This window comes from Pseudophryne corroboree, chromosome 9 (genome assembly GCF_028390025.1).
Source record: "Pseudophryne corroboree isolate aPseCor3 chromosome 9, aPseCor3.hap2, whole genome shotgun sequence".
NCBI classification, from domain to species: Eukaryota; Metazoa; Chordata; class Amphibia; order Anura; family Myobatrachidae; genus Pseudophryne; species Pseudophryne corroboree.
Genome location: NC_086452.1, coordinates 440,197,996 through 440,218,488, shown reverse-complemented (window position 1 = coordinate 440,218,488; position 20,493 = coordinate 440,197,996). Strand labels below are relative to the sequence as shown.

General features: G+C 47.9%; 1 protein-coding gene across 4 annotated transcripts in view; it reads right to left on the bottom strand.

Annotated features, from left to right (window-relative positions):
• LOC134958467 (laminin subunit beta-2-like) overlaps positions 1-20,493 on the bottom strand; it is a 203,161-nt gene that overhangs the window by 106,670 nt on the left and 75,998 nt on the right. For all 4 annotated transcript variants that reach the window (XM_063941099.1, XM_063941100.1, XM_063941101.1 and 1 more), the window contains exons 5-7: positions 11,300-11,373; positions 7,993-8,181; positions 1,181-1,244 (exon numbers count right to left, since the gene is read on the bottom strand). In XM_063941099.1, the coding sequence (XP_063797169.1) occupies positions 1,181-1,244; positions 7,993-8,181; positions 11,300-11,373 (327 nt within the window). The remainder of the gene's footprint in view (positions 1-1,180; positions 1,245-7,992; positions 8,182-11,299; positions 11,374-20,493) is intronic.

The following is a 20,493-nucleotide window of genomic DNA, read 5'->3' as shown; positions in this document are numbered from 1 at the left end:
ACTCCCCCAGAGGCGGCGTCTAGTTGATCGCACGGGCAGCAAAAAGTTGCTACGTGCGATTAACTCGGAATGGCCCCCTTAATACGTTACATATAGGGGTTTATTCATGAAGCAGTGAAAACAGTGGAGAAGTGAGCCTGTGGAGAAGTTGCCAATAGCAACCAATCAGCTGCTCCATACAATTGTATAGTATGCAAATTATAAATGTTACTTCAATGCTGATTGGTTGCCATGGGCGACTTCTCCACTGGCTCACTTCTCAACATTTTTCACTGCTTCATGAATAGACCCCATACAGACATCTTGAATTTCTGAGACCTGTATGAAAGCACTTGTCATATGTTATTGTGTTCTACATATGGTAATGGTGACTTCTAACATGTTTATATATTGCAGTAGGGAGCTCATTATCCCATACAGTATTGTGGATTTCATTATTATCCACAACTAGTCACCATGGGGTGAATTTACTAAGATGGGAGTTCTATTGAAGATGGGATATTGCCCGTAGCAACCAATCAGATTCTACTTCTCATTTATCTAGCACCTTCTAGAAGATAATACCTGGAATCTGATTGGTTGCTAGGGGCAACATCCCATCTCAAATAGAACTCCTATCTTAGTAAATTTACCCCCATGTGTAGGAGGATGGAATAGCTCTGCTAACACTGAAAACAAAAGTTTTAGGAATTCCAATTATTTTCTTTTCGCTTTATTTCTTGAGGATATGATATTCAATTAAAATACCTCCCAACTTTCCAGCTTTTGGTGGGAAGAGGAGGGGGGAGAGGTAGATGGGGGAGCACACATCTTAGGCAGTGCGGGGAGAGCCTGAAGGACAGCTGAGCATCGTCGGGAGTGCAGGGTATTCCCCCAAAATGCTAGAAACATAGGCGTGCTCCTTTCCCATGAGTCCATGCCCTTCTTCGGGTGCATATGCCAAAGAGGCGCATTCGGTTGGGATGTATGTATCAACACGGGAGCAGATATTATATCATTTCTGCACAATTAATGCAGACACGTCGCCTACATAAATAGGAGGCCATAGCGGGCAACAGGCTGGGTTGCAAAATTTAGGCCAACACCCCTGCGATGCCGTGATTCCCTTCCAGCGGCTTCGCCCCAAACCTCGGCGGCCCTGTGCTTCTCTGCTCGGCTGGTTTCATTAGACAGGACTTACTTTGAATGCGAGAGCTGTACGGGTCTCTGATGGGAATAGCTGGATCCAGAACCCGGTATATCACCTGTAGACAGAATACATGGGCAGTAACCAATAACAATATGCAGGCACTAATTACTAATTACAGGGGCTGAGGTTTGCTTGAGGGCCACAGCGGTGGCGAAATATCCCTCTTCGTGGTGGGCCACATACTATTTCTTATTTACTTTTTTCAAAGCAGGTGAGGCCACACCTCCCAGATTTGACCACACCCCCTGTATCACCTGGGCCGGCTGTGTGACTTGGCAACCATGGATCCATACAAAATTGTAGCTGTGGTGATAGCGCTGACAACAATCTGTCTTTCTGATTGCGTGCCATTCATATTGCCAGAATATTACTCATTACTTTATCATAGAGGTAAGAAAGGAAGGTATCCCAGCTAGATCGGGGCAATGTAGTTCTGTGAGGTGGGAAAAGGAAGAGTTAGGTCATGAGGTGGACAGGGGTGGTGTAATGCTGTGAGATGGACAGGGGCGGTGTAATGCTGTGAGGTGGAGAGGGGAGGTGTAATGCTGTGAGATGGACAGGGGTGGTGTAATGCTGTGAGATGGACAGGGGTGGTGTAATGCTGTGAGATGGACAGGGGAGGTGTAATGCTGTGAGATGGACAGGGGTGGTGTAATACTGTGAGGTGGTCAGGGGAGGTGTAATGCTGTGAGGTGGACAGGGGAGGTGTAATGCTGTGAGGTGGAGAGGGGCGGTGTAATTCTGTGAGATGGACAGTGGCGGTGTAATGCTGTGAGCTGAACAGGGGCAGCGTAATGCTGTGAGATGGAGAGGGGTGGTGTAATGCTGTGAGATGGAGAGGGGCACGGTAATGCTGTGAGATGGAGAGAGGCGCTGTAATGCTGTGAGATGGAGAGAGGCGGTGTAATGCTATGAGATGGAGAGGGGCGGTGTAATGCTGTGAGATGGAGAGGGGCGGTGTAATGCTGTGAGGTGGACAGTAGCAATGTAATTCTGTGAGATGGACAGTGGTGGTGTAATGCTGTGAGATGGACAGTGGTGGTGTAATGCTGTGAGATGGACAGTGGTGGTGTGATGCTGTGAGATAGACAATGGTGGTGTAATGCTGTGAGATGGGCAGTGGCGGTGTAATGCTGTGAGATGGAGAGGGGCGGCGTAATGCTGTGAGATGGAGAGGGACAGCGTAATGCTGTGAGATGGAATGGGGGCGATGTAACGCTGTGAGATGGACACGGGCAATGTAATGCTGTGAGGTGGACAGTAGCAATGTAATGCTGTCAGATGGACAGGGGCGGTGTAATGCTGTGAGCTGGACAGGGGTGGTATAATGCTGTGAGATGGAGAGGGGCAGTGTAATGCTGTGAGATGGAGAGGGGCGGCGTAATGCTGTGAGATGGAGAGGGGCGGTGTAATGCTGTGAGATGGAGAGGGGCGTGTAATGCTGTGAGGTGGAGAGGGGCGTGTAATGCTGTGAGATGGAGAGGGGCGTGTAATGCTGTGAGATGGAGAGGGGCGGTGTAATGCTGTGAGTGGACAGTAGCAATGTAATGCTGTGAGGTGGACAATAGCAATGTAATTCTGAGATGGACAGTGGTGGTGTAGTGCTGTTAGGTGGAGAATAGTGGTGTAATGCTATGAGAAGGACAGTAGTGGTGTAATGATGTGAGATGGACAGTAGCAGTGTAATTCTGAGATGGACAGTGGTGGTGCAATGCTGTGCGGTGGACAATAGTGGTGTAATGTTATGAGAAGGACAGTAGCGGTGCGTGTAATGCTCTGAAAAGGACAGTAGTGGTGTAATGCTGTGAGAAGGACAGTAATGGTGCACAATGCTGTGAGATGGACAGTGGCCATGTAATGCTGTGAGATGGACAGTGACGGTGTAATGCTGTGAGGACAGTAGCGGTGTAATGCTGTGAGAAGGACAGTGGCGGTATATTGCTGTGAGATGGACAGTGATGGTGTAATGATGTGAGATGGACAGTGATGGTGTAATGATGTGAGATGGACAGTGGTGGTATAATGTTGTGAGATGGACAGTGGAGGTGTAATGCTGTGAGCCGGATAGTTGTGGTGTAATGCTGGACAGTGACTGTGTAATGCTGTGAGAAGGACAGTAGCTGTGTAATGCTGTGAGATGGACAGTGACTGTGTAATGCTGTGAGATGGACAGTGGTGGTGTAATGCTGTGAGGTGGACAGTGGTGGTGTAATGCTGTGAGATGGACAGTAGTGGTATAATGCTGTGAGCTGGACAGTGGTGGTGTAATGCTGTGAGATGGACAGTGGTGGTGTAATGCTGTGAGCTGGACAGTGGTGGTGTAATGCTGTGAGATGGACAGTAGTGGTATAATGCTGTGAGCTGGACAGTGGTGGTGTAATGCTGTGAGCTGGACAGTGGTGGTGTAATGCTGTGAGATGGACAGTAGTGGTATAATGCTGTGAGATGGACAGTGGTGGTGTAATGCTGTGAGATGGACAGTGGTGGTGTAATGCTGTGAGGTGGACAGTTGTGGTGTAATGCTGTGAGATGGACAGTAGTGGTATAATGCTGTGAGATGGACGGTGGTGTAATGCTGTGAGATGGACAGTGGTGGTGTAATGCTGTGAGGTGGACAGTTGTGGTGTAATGCTGTGAGATGGACAGTAGTGGTATAATGCTGTGAGATGGACAGTGGTGGTGTAATGCTGTGAGATGGACAGTGGTGGTGTAATGCTGTGAGGTGGACAGTTGTGGTGTAATGCTGTGAGATGGACAGTAGTGGTATAATGCTGTGAGATGGACAGTGGTGGTGTAATGCTGTGAGATGGACAGTGGTGGTGTAATGCTGTGAGGTGGACAGTTGTGGTGTAATGCTGTGAGATGGACAGTTGTGGTGTAATGCTGTGAGATGGACAGTGGTGGTGTATTGCTGTGAGCTGGACAGTGGTGGTGTAATGCTATAAGAAGGACAGTAGTGGTGTATTGCTGTGAGCTGGACAGAGGTGGTGTAAGACTGTGAGATGGACAGTGGTGGTGTAAGACTGTGAGGTGGATAGTTGCAGTGTAATGCTGTGAGATGGACAGTGGGGGTGTAAGGCTGTGAGATGGACAGTTGCAGTGTAATGCTGTGAGATGGACAGTGGTGGTGTAAGCATGTGAGATGGACAGTGGTGGTGTAATGCTATAAGAAGGACAGTAGTGGTGTATTGCTGTGAGCTGGACAGAGGTGGTGTAAGACTGTGAGATGGACAGTGGTGGTGTAAGACTGTGAGGTGGATAGTTGCAGTGTAATGCTGTGAGATGGACAGTGGGGGTGTAAGGCTGTGAGATGGACAGTTGCAGTGTAATGCTGTGAGATGGACAGTGGTGGTGTAAGCATGTGAGATGGACAGTGGTGGTGTAATGCTATAAGAAAGACAGTAGTGGTGTATTGCTGTGAGCTGGACAGAGGTGGTGTATTGCTGTGAACTGGACAGAGGTAGTGTAATGCTGTGAGATGGACAGTGGTGGTGTAAGGCTGTGAGGTGTACAGAGGCGGTGTAATGCTGTGAGATGGACAGTGGTGGTGTCAGGCTGTGAGATGGGCAGAGGCGGTATAATGTTGTGCGATGGACAGAGGTGGTGTAAGACTGTGAGATGGACAGTGGGGGTGTAAGGCTGTGAGATGGACAGTGGCGGTGTAATGCTGTGAGATGGACAGTTGCAGTGTAATGCTGTGAGATGGACAGTGGCGGTGTAAGGCTGTGAGATGGACTGTGGTGGTGTAATGCTGTGAGATGGACAGTGGCGGTGTAATGCTATGAGAAGGATAGTAGTGGTGTAATTCTGTGAGCTGGACAGTGGTGGTGTAATGCTGTGAGATGGACAGTAGTGGTATAATGCTGTGAGATGGACAGTGGTGGTGTAATGCTGAGATGGACAGTGGTGGTGTAAGACTGTGAGGTGTACAGAGGCGGTGTAATGCTGTGAGATAGACAGAGGAGGTGTAATGCTGTGAGATGGACAGTGGTGGTGTAAGGCTGTGAGGTGGACAGTTGCAGTGTAATGCTGTGAGATGGACAGTGGTGTTGTAAGGCTGTGAGATGGACAGTTGCAGTGTAATGCTGTGTGATGGACAGTGGCGGTGTAAAGCTGTGAGATGGACAGTGGTGGTGTAAGGCTGTGAGATGGACAGTGGCGGTGTAATGCTGTGAGATGGACAATGGTGGTGTCAGGCTGTGAGATGGACAGTGGCGGTGTAATGCTATGAGAAGGATAGTAGTGGTGTAATTCTGTGAGCTGGACAGTGGTGGTGTAATGCTGTGAGATGGACAGTAGTGGTATAATGCTGTGAGATGGACAGTGGTGGTGTAATGTGAGATGGACAGTGGTGGTGTAAGACTGTGAGGTGTACAGAGGCGGTGTAATGCTGTGAGATAGACAGAGGAGGTGTAATGCTGTGAGATGGACAGTGGTGGTGTAAGGCTGTGAGGTGGACAGTTGCAGTGTAATGCTGTGAGATGGACAGTGGTGTTGTCAGGCTGTGAGATGGACAGTGGCGGTGTAATGCTGTGAGATGAACAGTGGCGGTGTAATGCTGTGAGATGGACAGTAGTGGTGTAATGCTGTGAAATGGACAGTGGCGGTGTCATGCTGTGAGATGGAAAGTGGCGGTGTAATGCTGTGAGATGGACAATGGTGGTGTCAGGCTGTGAGATGGACAATGGTGGTGTCAGGCTGTGAGATGGACAGTGGCGGTGTAATGCTGTGAGATGGACAGTGGTGGTGTAATGCTGTGAGATGGACAGTGGCGGTGTCATGCTGTGAGATGGACAGTGGCGGTGTAATGCTGTGAGATGGACAGTGGTGGTGTAAGACTGTGAGATGGACATTGGTGATGTAATGCTGTGAGGTGATCAGTAGCTGTGTAATGCTGTGAGGTGGACAGTAGCTGTGTAATGCTGTGAGGTGGACAGTGGTGGTGTAATGCTGTGAGATGGGCAGTAGCTGTGTAATGCTGTGAGGTGGACAGTGGCGGTGTAATGCTGTGAGGTGGACAGTAGCTGTGTAATGCTGTGAGGTGGACAGTAGTGGTGTAATGTTGTGAGGTGGACAGTAGCGGTGTAATGCTGTGAGGTGGACAGTAGCGGTGTAATGCTGTGAGATGGACAGTAGCTGTGTAATGCTGTGAGGTGGACAGTAGCTGTGTAATGCTGTGAGGTGGACAGTAGCTGTGTAATGCTGTGAGATGGACAGTAGCTGTGTAATGCTGTGAGATGGACAGTAGCTGTGTAATGCTGTGAGGTGGACAACTGTGTAATGCTGTGAGGCGGCCAGTAGCTGTGTAATGCTGTGAGGTGGATAGTGGCGGTGTAATGATGTGAGATGGACAGTAGCTGTGTAATGCTGTGAGATGGACAGTAGCTGTGTAATGCTGTGAGATGGACAGTAGCTGTGTAATGCTGTGAGATGGACAGTAGCTGTGTAATGCTGTGAGATGGACAGTAGCTGTGCAATGCTGTGAGATGGACAGTAGCTGTGTAATGCTGTGAGGTGGACAGTAGCTTTGTAATGCTGTGAGATGGACAGTAGCTGTGTAATGCTGTGAGATGGACAGTAGCTGTGTAATGCTGTGAGATGGACAGTAGCTGTGTAATGCTGTGAGGTGGACAGTAGTGGTGTAATGCTGTGAGGTGGACAGTAGCTGTGTAATGCTGTGAGATGGACAGTAGATGTGTAATGCTGTGAGATGGACAGTAGCTGTGTAATGCTGTGAGGTGGACAGTAGTGGTGTAATGCTGTGAGGTGGACAGTAGCTGTGTAATGCTGTGAGGTGGACAGTAGCTGTGTAATGCTGTGAGGTGGACAGTAGTGGTGTAATGCTGTGAGGTGGACAGTAGCTGTGTAATGCTGTGAGATGGACAGTAGCTGTGTAATGCTGTGAGATGGACAGTAGCTGTGTAATGCTGTGAGGTGGACAGTAGCTGTGTAATGCTGTGAGGTGGACAGTAGCTGTGTAATGCTGTGAGATGGATAGTGGCGGTGTAATGATGTGAGATGGACAGTAGCTGTGTAATGCTGTGAGGTGGACAGTAGCTGTGTAATGCTGCGAGATGGACAGTAGCTGTGTAATGCTGTGAGGTGGATAGTGGCGGTGTAATGATGTGAGATGGACAGTAGCTGTGTAATGCTGTGAGATGGACAGTAGCTGTGTAATGCTGTGAGGTGGACAGTAGCTGTGTAATGCTGTGAGATGGACAGTAGCTGTGTAATGCTGTGACAAGGACTCTGGCAGTGTAAGGCTGTGAGAAGGACAGTTTTGCTGTAAGGCTGTACGGTGGATTGAGGTGTAATGCTGTGATGAGAACAGGGGTGGTGTAACACTATGAGATGGACGGTGATGATGTGAGCTGGATGGCAGTGAAATGAATACTGAAGGTGTAAATTTGTGGTGTAAGGCTGAGATGGTGGTGTAACAGTGAGATGGATGGTGGGATTGGACTGTGCAATGGATAACTCCAGGTGAAAAGCAAGCTGAGGAACGTTTAGTATAGGACAAAGTGTACATAACAGATTCATGTGGCATAAGTAAAACACTGTGATGTAAGGTATAACTCTTATTGTGAATACCTCTGGCGACTCATTTCAGTAAGCTGTGTTGTATTTTTTTAGTCCATCAATAATAGTGATGGAAAACATAATCAGATAATCTTATAGCAATACACATGACCCTCCACCTATATCCACATTATCATCAGCTTTCCTGGACCACCTCTATCCTCCTCATCCTCATATCTTGCGGTACGGACTCAATCCTCAGTTTATATTTGATTGATTCCTACCTCTCCTTCGGTGGATGGCTCGATATCAGAGTAACGGGATTCGCAGATGACATCGTCCACCTTTCGCTGGATGGTGCGGGAAATATTGTGGAACACGGCTGCGCAGTCATACGCAAAGTATCTGTAAACCTGCCAGCTCCGGCCAAAATCCGCTGAGCGCTCCACTAACATGGCAGCCGGTCTGAATGTCTAAGTAAAGGAATACACAAAACTACAAATGTAAGTTACGGCTACACACACTAGCTAGAACATTGATTAACAGACTTGCACCAGAAGGTTTTCAAAGCAGCCGTGCAAATAAGAGCACAGGTGCCATTGAGTTATCAGTTTATGGTTTAGTAGTGGTACATAGAAATTGTTTGGCAACTTGTAGGCGGGCATCTGGTATTTCTCCGGGTAAATGGAAGAGCAATGAGTAAAGGACATTTAATGAATGATGGCCAGTTAAGACAGATTAGGATGAGATATCATACAGTGTGTACCCAGCTTCAACCAACTTGGTGGTCATTCTGAGTTGTTCGCTCGCTAGCAGTTTTTTGTAGCCGTGAAAACGCTATGCCGCCTCCCACTGGGAGTGTATTTTAGCTTAGCAGAAGTGCGAACGAAAGGATCGCAGAGCGGCGGTAAACTTTTTTTGTGCAGTTTTAGAGTAGCTCAAAACCTACTCAGCGCTTGCGATCACTTCAGACTGTTCAGTTCCTGTTTTGACGTCAAACACACCCTGCGATCGCCCAGCCACGCCTGCGTTTTTCATGGCACGCCTGCGTTTTTCCGAACACTCCCTGAAAACGGTCAGTTGACAGACACCCAGAAACGCCCTCTTCCTGTCAATCACTCTGCGGCCAGCAGTGTGACTGAAATGCTTCGCTAGACCTTGTGTGAAACTACATCATTCATTGCAATAGTACAACGCGCGTGTGCATTGCACGTTTTTTTGCCTCATCGTTGCAGAGCGAACGAAAGCAGCTAGCGATCAACTCGGAATGACCCCCTTTGTTGCAACAAAGTTAACAGTACTTGGCTGCCTGCTTGCAAAGTCCTACTGCAGTGACTAGAGAGGAGAGAATGCAGTGAAAGTTCATTCTCCAGCACACAAGTAATTATATATATATATATATATATATATATATATATATATACTGCTTCATTTCAGCCACACATAAACACAAATGAGAATTACAACTATTTGCTGATTATTTGACAAAAAGAGACATGGGGGTTATTTACTAATATTCGTGTTTTTGCCGTTTTGAAAGGTGTTTGATCTCGAATGGTATCGGGTGCATTTTACTGCACCTTTTTGAATCCCGATACGGTCATTCACTAAGCTGCCGAGTTTTGCTCATTCGTTTTTTCCGATGTCGATGTGATTCGTAATATCAGGCAGTGTTTTACGGGAGTGATGAGTAAAACACTGCCTGACAAAACACAAGGAATCCCGGCCGGATCTGTGAGATCCGTGCAGGGCTTCATTGTGTACCTTAAAAAGTTAATTAAAGTCTTAAAAAACTTAGAAATAATTGCGTGGGGTCCCCCCTCCTAAGCATAACCAGCCTCGGGCTCTTTGAGCCGGTCCTGGTTGACAAAATATGGGGGGGAAAAATGACAGGGGTTCCCCCATATTTAATCAACCAGCACCGGGCTCTGCACCAGGTCCTGGTTCCAAAAATACGGGGGACAAAAAGCGTAGGGGTCCCCCGTATTTTTGAAACCAGCACCGGGCTCCACTAGCTGGGGAGATAATGCCACAGCCGGGGGACACTTTGATATCGGTCCCTGCGGCCGTGCCATTAAAACCTCAACTAGTCACTCCTGGCCGGGGTACCCTGGAGGAGTGGGGACCCCTTCAATCAAGGGGTACCCCCCCTCCAGCCACCCAAGGGCCAGGGGTGAAGCCCAAGGCTGTCCCCCCCATCCAAGGGCGGCGGATGGGGGGCTGATAGCCTTGTTAACAAAATGTGAATATTGTTTTTAGTAGCAGTACTACAAGTCCCAGCAAGCCTCCCCCGCAAGCTGGTACTTGGAGAACCACAAGTACCAGCATGCGGTTGAAAACCGGGCCCGCTGGTACCTGTAGTACTACTACTAAAAAAATACCCCAATAAAAACAGTACACACACACCGTGACAGTATAACTTTATTACATACATGCACACCAACATACACACATACTTACCTATGTTCCCACAAGGCTCGGTCCTCTTCTCCATGTAGAATCCTTGGGGTTCCTGTGAAAAAAATTATACTCACATAATCCAGTGTAGATTCTGTCCTTTGTATAATCCACGTACTTGGCAAAATAATAAAACGGAAACCCGACCACGCACTGAAAGGGGTCCCATGTTTACACACACATGGGACCCCTTTCCCCGACTGCCAGGACCCCCCTGACTCCTGTCAAAGAGGGTCCCTTCAGCCAATCAGGGAGCGCCACGTCGTGGCACTCTCCTGATTGTCTGTGTGCTCCTGTAGTGTCTGTCAGACAGCACACGGCACAGATACAATGTAGCGCCTATGCGCTCCATTGTAGCCAATGGTTGGAACTTTGCGGGCAGCGGTGAGGTTACTTTCGGTCAACCGCTGACCTTTTTGTCCCCCGTATTTTTGGAACCAGGACCTGGCGCAGAGCCCGGTGCTGGTTGATTAAATATGGGGGAATCCCTGTAATTTTTTTCACCATATTTTTTCAACCAGGACCGGCTCAAAGAGCCCGAGGCTGGTTGTGCTTAGGAGGGGGGACCCCACGCAATTTTTCCCCCCGATTTTACACTAAACAGACCCTTTCCCATAGATAACCATGCACAGATCTCACTGATCCGTGCATGGTTATCCAAACTCGACTGGAAAAAGCAGGTCTATTTTTTTTGCTGCTTTTTTTAACGAATCGAAAAAAAACAGACCCGCACTTGAGCACTCAGAAACTAACACCCAAATACGAATGAATAGTGAATGCCCGTATTCTATGAAATAACAGCCGCGTTTGACCGATGGTCTATTCATTCGTATTTCTGAACGTTGTCATTCAAACCATTACGAATAGTCCAAACACTGCCGAGATTGGTGCTTAGTGAATTCCCGGATTGGGACTTAGAAAAAAAACTCAAATCGGCCAAACTCGAATTTTTAGTAAATACTGGCCATGATATGAGTTAAAAGAAAAGAAACGCGTGGTGTTCCCTTTCGATTCACAGGACACCATCCCTGTAACCGAGTTTTGCCACTAGTTATTTGTTTTCATACAATATCCAATAAGGGATGAATTGAGCCCAGGAACATCTCTGTAATTATCATGTAACGTTCGATTTACCTTGAAGGTCATGATGAGATGAGTGAAGTGAAATTCAGCCTCCAAATCTAACTGAATGGTAACGTCCGAAACACCTACGTTCAGATGAGAAAAAAACATCTTGTTACATAATACTCTCCATCATTAATACTTTATTTTAGACAAATTAAATAATCACTTGGGCAATTTCTTAGCACAGCCATAATGTGTTATTTATTTATTTATTTATTTGTTAACCAGTTTATTTGTTATTCTTGTTAGATGACAGAGTGTAAGTAACAAATAAACATCACCACGACAAACAGTATGGAATAAAAACACAAACCGAAACATTGCTACAAATACACAAAAAGGCGCATACTGTACACTCGTCATCAGGGATTAAGAGAGAAAAAGCATGAAGTAAAAAGACTACTTGTAATGTGGGGGATGAATGAGGTAAGGAAGGGGAATGGGGTGGGGGGAGGGGGGGATTAGAGCCCAGTTTGGGGATCAGTAATTCAGCAGCTAAACAATTACGCGAGACTTCAGGTTTCATAACTTATTTTGGGCCTGATTCAGAAGTGTTACATAGAAGCAGCAGCAGCGATAGCACTTATATGGTAAGCTGTAGGGGGCGCCACGCTTCCTGCATCATTACTGATTCCAGCTGTGTCCTAGAACATAGCACTGGGTCAGCTGTAAAACCATCGGCCAGCTGAGTGACCCATAGGGTCGCGAAAGCCGGCCGCCGCAGCTACAACAAAACGGCCAGGAAATCTACATCCTCGGACAGAGATCCTGGCCTCGTCCCTTCCCCACAACGGCGGCGGCTACACGCCTCCCAAACTGCATCACACCTTCAATCAGTGACAGTCTGACGCCGATCTGCACCCTACGTCACAGACCCGCACAGCACGGGCGCAGTACGACTCCGGCGCATGTGTCAGGGCCTAAATCAGACCCATTGTTCAAAGTCTTAGAATGGACCTCTCTTTTCCACATCGAGTTAAGCTGGGCTCCACTTTTTCATACCAAGTAAGGCTTTGTCTAAGAGGCTATAGTAAATATTTAATAGGAAACCTCAATAGACATGCTACACGTCATGTTTATGCACCATTCACATACACTGGCTCATGTACCAAATCTGCGGTTTGTTGATACCTTTGTAAAGAGGCATTACGCAGCCACTTGCTGTCATTGGCCCTCATTCCGAGTTGTTCGCTCGCAAGCTGCTTTTAGCAGCTTTGCACACGCTAAGTCACCGCCTACTGGGAGTGAATCTTAGCTTCTCAAAATTGCGACCGACGGATTCGCAATATTGCAATTACACACCTCTTAGCAGTTTCTGAGTAGCTCCAGACTTACTCGGCATCTGCAATCAGTTCAGTGTTTGTCGTTCCTGGTTTGACGTCACAAACACACCCAGCGTTCGCCCAGACACTCCCCCGTTTCTCCAGCCACTCCCCCGTTTTTCCCGGAAACGGTAGCGTTTTTTCGCACACACCCATAAAACGGCCAGTTTCCGCCCAGTAACACCCACTTCCTGTCAATCACATTACGATCACCAGAACGATGAAAAAGCCGTGAGTAAAATTCCTAACTGCATAGCAAATTTACTTGGCGCAGTCGCACTGCGGACATTGCGCATGCGCACTAAGCGGAAAATCGCTGCGATGTGAAAAAATTTACAGAGCGAACAACTCGGAATGACCACCATTGTTGGAACACTCATTTAAAATTGCACTAGCACCTAGGAAATATTTCCCCAGTGCAGCCCCTCTTCTTACCCAGAGTTCTGGGGGCTGCTCTGTGTGCTGCCGTTTCCCCATCCTCCTCCATTTCTCTCACACCTCCGGATGAAAACCAAGTGGAGTTATGAGCAGACGGACTAGTACTAAGAATTGCGTCTCTCCCCCTCCGTTAAGTGTTGATTAACCTAATGAATTTGTGGGTTAGGTTACCGCCTAGGGAAAGAAGCCATCCTAGTACAATGTTTCCCAGGTGAGGATGCAACTTTATTTCATTTTAATCTTTTTTTCTAAATACCGATCCCTGCAGCCCTCTTGTGCTGTGTAAGCCATCATAAGAGTAACGGGATAGGAGTCACCTTTAAGGGGAGGCACTCGACATACGGCTGTTGGGATCCCAGCGCTCGGCATACCGGCGTGGGGATCCCGACCACCGGGATACCGACAACTATTCTCCATGACACCCCTGGAGGGAGAATAAATAGCGTAGCGCGCCACCGTGCCCCCCGCAGTGGTCGGGCTCCCAGCGCCGGTATGCTGGGCCCCTGGGATCCCGACAGCCGGCCAATCGTAGTATACCCACCTTTAAGCATGTGGATGAAAAAAAGAGGTGGATTTCCCGCTAGGCAGCGGAATATGGTGCAGGAGATGGGGGTGAGGTTGGGGCTCCCTTGGCTGTCCATAGGATAGTCTACTAATTAAATGCCATTATGACTAGTAAGCTTGTGGCCTGAAGATTTTTTTGGGAGTGTTAAATAGTGATCAGATTGTCAAGTACAATATAATATAACATCCAGTACCGTATAATGGAACTCGATGAGGCACTCGTTAAGAACACAGGCCCAGATTTATTAAGCCTTAACAAGAGATAAAGTGGAGATGGATAAAGAGTGATAAAGTACCAGCCAATCAGCTCCTAACTGTCATTTTTCAAACACATCCTGTGAGATGGCAGTTAGGAGCTGGTTGGCTGGTACTTTATCTCTCTTTGGGCCTAATTCAGACCTGATCACTAAGGTGCGTTTTTTTTTGCATCCCTGCGATCAGGTAGTCGCCGCCTACAGGGGGAGGGGGAAATCGCTGTGCAGGTGTGCGATCGCAGGAGAGTCTCTACACAGCCCGGGACTTACTCTTCCAGTGCGATGACTGGGTCCGAAGCGGACGTCAGAAACACTACCTCCAAACGCCTGGTCCCTCCTGCGTTTTTTCGGACACTCCTCTAAAACGGTCAGTTGCCACCCACAAATGGCCTCTTCCTGTCAGTCACCTTGCGATCGCCCATGCAATCGCTTTTTTTGCACCATCCCATCACTGCCCGGTGCTGCGGACCGACGCGCCTGCGCATTGCGTTTTATACGCATGCACAGTTCAGACCTGATCGCAGGCTGTACCTGTATGATCAGGTCTGAATTAGGCCCTCTATCACTATGCTGTGGGGGCTGGCAGCCAATAATGTGCCCAGGGAATGCCTGTCCCCTACATCCGCCCATTTTGGCAGGTATATGGGCCCTCATTCCGAGTTGTTCGCTCGCTAGCTGCTTTTAGCAGCATTGCACACGCTAGGCTGTCTGCAGCGCTGTTTGTCGGCGTACTCGCCCAGAATCCCGAGCAGCCGTACGGCTGCTCTCAGGGCAGCTGCTATCCGGGCACTGGGGACCTGCTCGTTGGCCGCGCGGACAAACTCAAGGCTACGTCAACCTGTGGACTCCAGAGATCGCAGCCCTATTGTATTGTGAGTCATCTTCAGGTGAGTGCGGCCAAGAATCTTAATCTGCAGGAATCTATGGAGCCAGAAAGCAAATTGGAAATACAAAGAAATTAAAAAATAAGCTTTCCAAGAATAACTGTGGGGGTCATTCCGAGTTGTTCGCTCGCTAGCTGATTTTAGCAGCATTGCACACGCTAGGCCGCCGCCCTCTGGGAGTGTATCTTAGCATAGCAGAATTGCGAACGAAAGATTAGCAGAATTGCGAATAGAAATTTCTTAGCAGTTTCTGAGTAGCTCGAGACTTACTCCTACACTGCGATCAGTTCAGTCAGTTTCGTTCCTGGTTTGACGTCACAAACACACCCAGCATTCGCCCAGACACTCCCCCGTTTCTTCAGACCCTCCCGCGTTTTTCCCAGAAACGCCAACGTTTTTCCGCACACTCCCATAAAACGGCTAGTTTCCGCCCAGAAACACCCACTTCCTGTCAATCACACTCCGATCACCAGAACGATGAAAAATCTTTGTTACGCCGTGAGTAAAATACCAAACTTTTGTGCTAATTTACTTGGCGCAGGCGCACTGCGAACATTGCGCATGCGCAGTTTGCGACTAATCGCTCCGTAGCGAAAAAAACTAACGAGCGAACAACTCGGAATGACCCCCATAAAACTTTATTCAGATATCTTGTCCAGTAACATAGAATCTTGTTTATTCATTTGGACATAGTCTTCTATGTCAAGCCCGCATTCAGCAGGGAACGCCTCTAACCTCCCAGTGCTTACAGCTTATCATAAAACAGCTGCCGGAAGAAGACGTCAAGTGCAGGTTTGTGTCCTGGAGCAGTGTTATAACGTCCTCTACTTGCTCCAGGTTCACATACCTTACAAGTCAGACTAATGTCAGTGCTTAGTTACTTTTGACCTAATTCTCCTTGGAAACAACAAAACTTCAAAGTGTTTTTTCCCCCCTTAGAGGCTGACTTGATAATAATGGAGGAATGAAATACAAAGATTAACGTTGATCACAGAATTCTCCTGGATGGACTTCAATAGATTCAGGAATAATTCATTTGAGACTGAAATCCTCTTAGGACATTAATGAGTCTGGATTCAGGATGCAGTTGCTGTTGAGTGACAGAGCCTCAAAGCTTAATGAGCGATGAGCTATTGTGAAGGCCACCACCAACATGGTCCCCGAGTACCTATGGTGAACTGAACATAGGGCTCAATGGAGTATTATGAGAAAGACGGTTGTGATAAAAGCCCAAAGCTGTTCGGTGTTCCAGAGCCCCTCCAGGTCCTGGGGGGGGGTGGGGTATGCAGAGATTTATCGAATATTGTAAAGGGAGCATGTAGAGATATCGCCCATAGCAACCAATCATATTCTAGCAATCATTTATCTGGTACATTCTGGAAGCGGATAGCTGGAATCCTATTGGTTGCTATGAGCAACAAGTCCACTTGTACTTTTTAGAAAAGTCTGCTGCATCTCCCCCCAAGCAGTGTAAGTTTGTACGGGGGATACGTCCAATTTGCCGGCTGACAGGGTCCCGGCGGTCAGGATACCGACACCGGAATCCCGACAGCCGACAATACCGCCAGCAGGAATTCCGGAAAAACAGGACTATTCCCACTCGTGGGTGTCCATGCCTGCAAGGGGACTCTTTGCACTGGCCCTGCTGCCGGCATTCTGGGGAGCGGGATGCTGCTGCCGAGATATGGATAGCCGCCATCCCGCCCGCCAGTAAATCATACTGAATCCGTTTGTACTTCTAGTATGCAGGAAGGGGAGATAATACCGGGGATCAGGCCCAGTTTAAAGAGGAACATACAGAAGTATGCTGAGTCTTCTCAATGTCTGTTGATCAGCACTCTAGACCTCCTCCGCCAGCCCCCTGATCTCCACAGCCCGTCGCACTGCTGGAGAGTGGTGCTGAGGAGTACGGCTACGGTAGCGGCCTCATTTAGCACCCTGTTGCGAGCTATTGTGCGGGTGACAAGCAGTAAATGCAGGAGGCTGGCACAGAGTTTTTCCAGAACTCAAGAAAAGTAAACATTCAATTACCAGTGATTTGTGGGCACAGTGGGTGTCATTCCGAGTTGATCGCTAGCTGCATTCTTTCGATGAGGCAAAAAAAGGCACTTCTGCGCACGCGCGTCGTACAATTGCAACGAACGATGTCGTTTCACACAAGGTCTAGCGAAGCTTTTCAGTCGCATTGGCTGCCGCAGAGTGATTGACAGGAAGTGGGCGTTTCTGGGTGTCAACTGACCGTTTTCAGGGAGTGTTCGGAAAAACGCAGGCATGCCAGGAAAAACGCAGGCATGCCAGGAAAAACGCAGGGCGTTTTCGTGACATCAAAACAGGAACTGAACAGTCTGAAGTTATCACAAGCGCTGAGTAGGTTTTAAGCTACTCTAAAACTGCACAAAAAAAGTTTGCCGCCGATCTGCGATCCTTTCGTTCGCACTTCTGCTAAGCTAAAATACACTCCCAGTGGGCGGCGGCAGAGCGTTTGCACGGCTGCTAAAAACTGCTAGCGAGCGAACAACTCGGAATGACCACCATGGTACCTTCTAAATAGCAGCTACATTGCCGATTTCTGTACGCACCTCAATGGAAGCGCACAAAAATCGGCAGTGTTGGGGGTCGCACGATGCACCGTTCCGGGATACGATGGACGCAACTTCACACCTAAATGAGTTAGTCCGTAAATTACGAAGCTGAAAACCCAGAACGGTCCTGTGACATACACGGTTCCGGTATGAATGGTCGACCATGTTATGGTCAACAGTCATTAGGTCGACCACTATTGGTCGACATTGACATGGTCGACATGGACAAATGGTCGACACATGAAAAGGTCGACATGAGTTTTTTGTGTCGTTTTTTGCGTAAAGTGACTGGGAACCCCAATTAGTGCACCGCGTCCCCTTGCATGGCGCGCTTCGCTCGCCATGCTTCGGGCATGGTGCCTTCGCTCCGCTACCGCTTCGCTCGGCACAGATTACCGTTCCAATCGTAGTCCACGTGGATCGTAAAGTATGGAAAAGTTTCCCAAAAGAAAAAAAAGTTAAAAAACTCATGTCGACCTTTTCATGTGTCGACCATTTTCATGTGTCGACCATGTGTCCATGTCGACCATGACAATGTCGACCAATAGTGGTCGACCTAATGACTGTCGACCATAACATGGTCGACCATGTGAACGGATACCGACATACACCAACCCTTAACTTGCCCTTGGCCCAGGCAGACAAAAAGTAGTATTAGGTGCACGGGTGTCATTGTACTTTTGTAATTTTTGTTTTCAGAAATAGCGTTTTGTAATATGATCAATATCACAAAAAGATATCTTTCCAATTTACATCGCCACAGTCCGTCAGGGCAAATAGGAAAACGGACCAGCATTATACACGGTGAATCCAGCCGCCTTAATACAGATCAACCGAATGACACGTTTCCCTTGATACATCAGGTGGTGTGTATTAACCAAACTTCCACACAGCCGGCCCGGATGGCAGCTGCAGATGCCGCTTTGCAGGACGATTAGTGCCCTGGCACCCACCAGCCTAATTTCTATGCAGAATTGACCAGAGATGTGTTTGCACCTGTTTTCCCCACATGTAAATAAGATTTTCTCTGCATGAACTTTCTATTTGGACGGAGGCCAGACAGAAGCGGCGAGCGATATCTCCAACAAGACACATGCAAAATGTTTCTTACGATTTCCGTACAAAAACCAGGAGTGGAAAATCCAACCCGTCTTGTCAGTTCAGTAATACACACAGAAATGCAACAGGAATGATTGCCAGATTACGCAGGGCTGTAAACTGTTTATTTAAGACGCCAGAAACGTAATTAATTATAGATGAATTTTCCACTTTGAATTCTGGACAGATTTTGAAATCACGTGATGAAGCGTCAGTAAATAATCTGCCATTTTCCCATCCGTCTGTACAGTATGGATGGAGGATCAATAGGAAGGGTGCAGCAACGTTACCAGGAATGGATGGAGACCAGAAACCCAGAGGCTGTTCTATGAAGCTATTATCCTTGGGTTGCTCTGATGAGTCTCTGCTTAGCCCCTGCCAAAAACTGGAGCTCTCTGTATGACTCTGTGGAGGGCAGTGAACAAGAGGAACAATCGCCCACCAACGTGGTGAACAAAATGAATTTGCTGGGTCTTCTGCATTACCACCTACGTTGTGCCTCAGGCTAATCCTCTCCCCCCTAGCCGGGACCCTGTGGGCTTTTCCCAGATTCCAGGTGTGGGGAGAAGAAGCATTCAGTAGGTGACCAGACTTGTAAGAAGGAAATAAGGGGGGAGAGTCACCGTCACTTCGTATAAAAGCGACTATAGAAAGTAAACAATTAATGCACATATCCGATATCTGATGAGGTCTCCTGTAGGTACATTTAGGGAAACTTAATATTTTCAGGTGCCCCCCAAAAAAACACCTGTTATCCCGCAAATATGATTTGATAAATAGGTTCCTCAGTCACAAATGCAAGTTGAGATTTTTTTCTGTGCCAAATTTTAATTTTCATTACTGTGCATCTTTTACAATCCATGTCTGTTTGTTGTCTCAAGTCTGACTTGCGATTCTCTGTAACCAGGGGGCTGAGACTAGAGGGGAGGTGTATCAAATCTTGGTGAGAGATAAAGTGGAGATGTTGCCTTCCTGTCATTTTATGGACTATGCTAGATAAATGGCAGTTCGAAACGTACTGGTTGCTTTGGTCAACGTCTGCACTTTATCTCTCTTCACAGCTTGATACATCTCCCCCTGGGGCTGGAATGGGTGTGTAAAGTGGGTCGTGGGCGTGAATGGGATTGCAGTGGGTGCACAGTTGCGATGAAAGCATACTACGGGAGTGTTCGGGACGTGTAGCCTTAAATTGAGACAAACATGGCCACTGAAGAGTCTCCAATGCAGCTTCCTGAAGGGAGTCACCAGGGGTGCTGAGGAGGGTGGAGGGGGCAGTGGTTACCCGGGCCTGGGTGTCTGTAGGTGACCCTGCTATGCCATAACCTCACCCTATGCAAGGCCATGCCTCCACTATGCCACGGTCATGCCTCCACTATGCCACGCCCATGCCTCCACAATGCCATGGCCATGCCTCCTGGAGCGTTCGCCTCCGCTTCCCAGTGGCACGCAACATATACAATTAACAGATCTAAAAGAAAAGGAGTACCCATGCCCCTCCATTGGCCACACCCCCAACAGCCCCCGTGCCCACCAGGAGGCTCAGTGGCCCTGGGAGTCGCAGCCAGGGGGAGGGATTTACAGATGTGACTGACTATGAATAGATGGCAGAGATCAGACTTAAAAAAAACCTGCAGATTACAATTAAGGGGGTATCCTATTAGCTGCAGTCATTTTTCTCGCAAATTTCTTTAATTTTTTCACAATTTTTTGTCCGATGGTCATTTCCGGGTTATACAATTATAGCCTGTTTATTTTGCGAGGAAATTACTCTTTTTCCTGCAAAAACACATAGGAAAACCTCGGATCTATGGCCCTCATTCCGAGTTGATCGCACCAAGCAACTTTTTGCTGCTGGTGCGATCAACTAATCTCCGCCTATGGGGGAGTGTATTTTGGCATAGCAAGGCTGCGATCGCTTGTGCATCCCTGCTATGCTAGAAAAGTTTCCTGCAAAACAAAACCGGGGTCAGAGTTACTTACCCTGTGCGACGGATCCAGCGACGAAAGTCCCGGTCCTGACGTCAGACATCCACCCTTCAAACGCCTGGACATGCCTGCGTT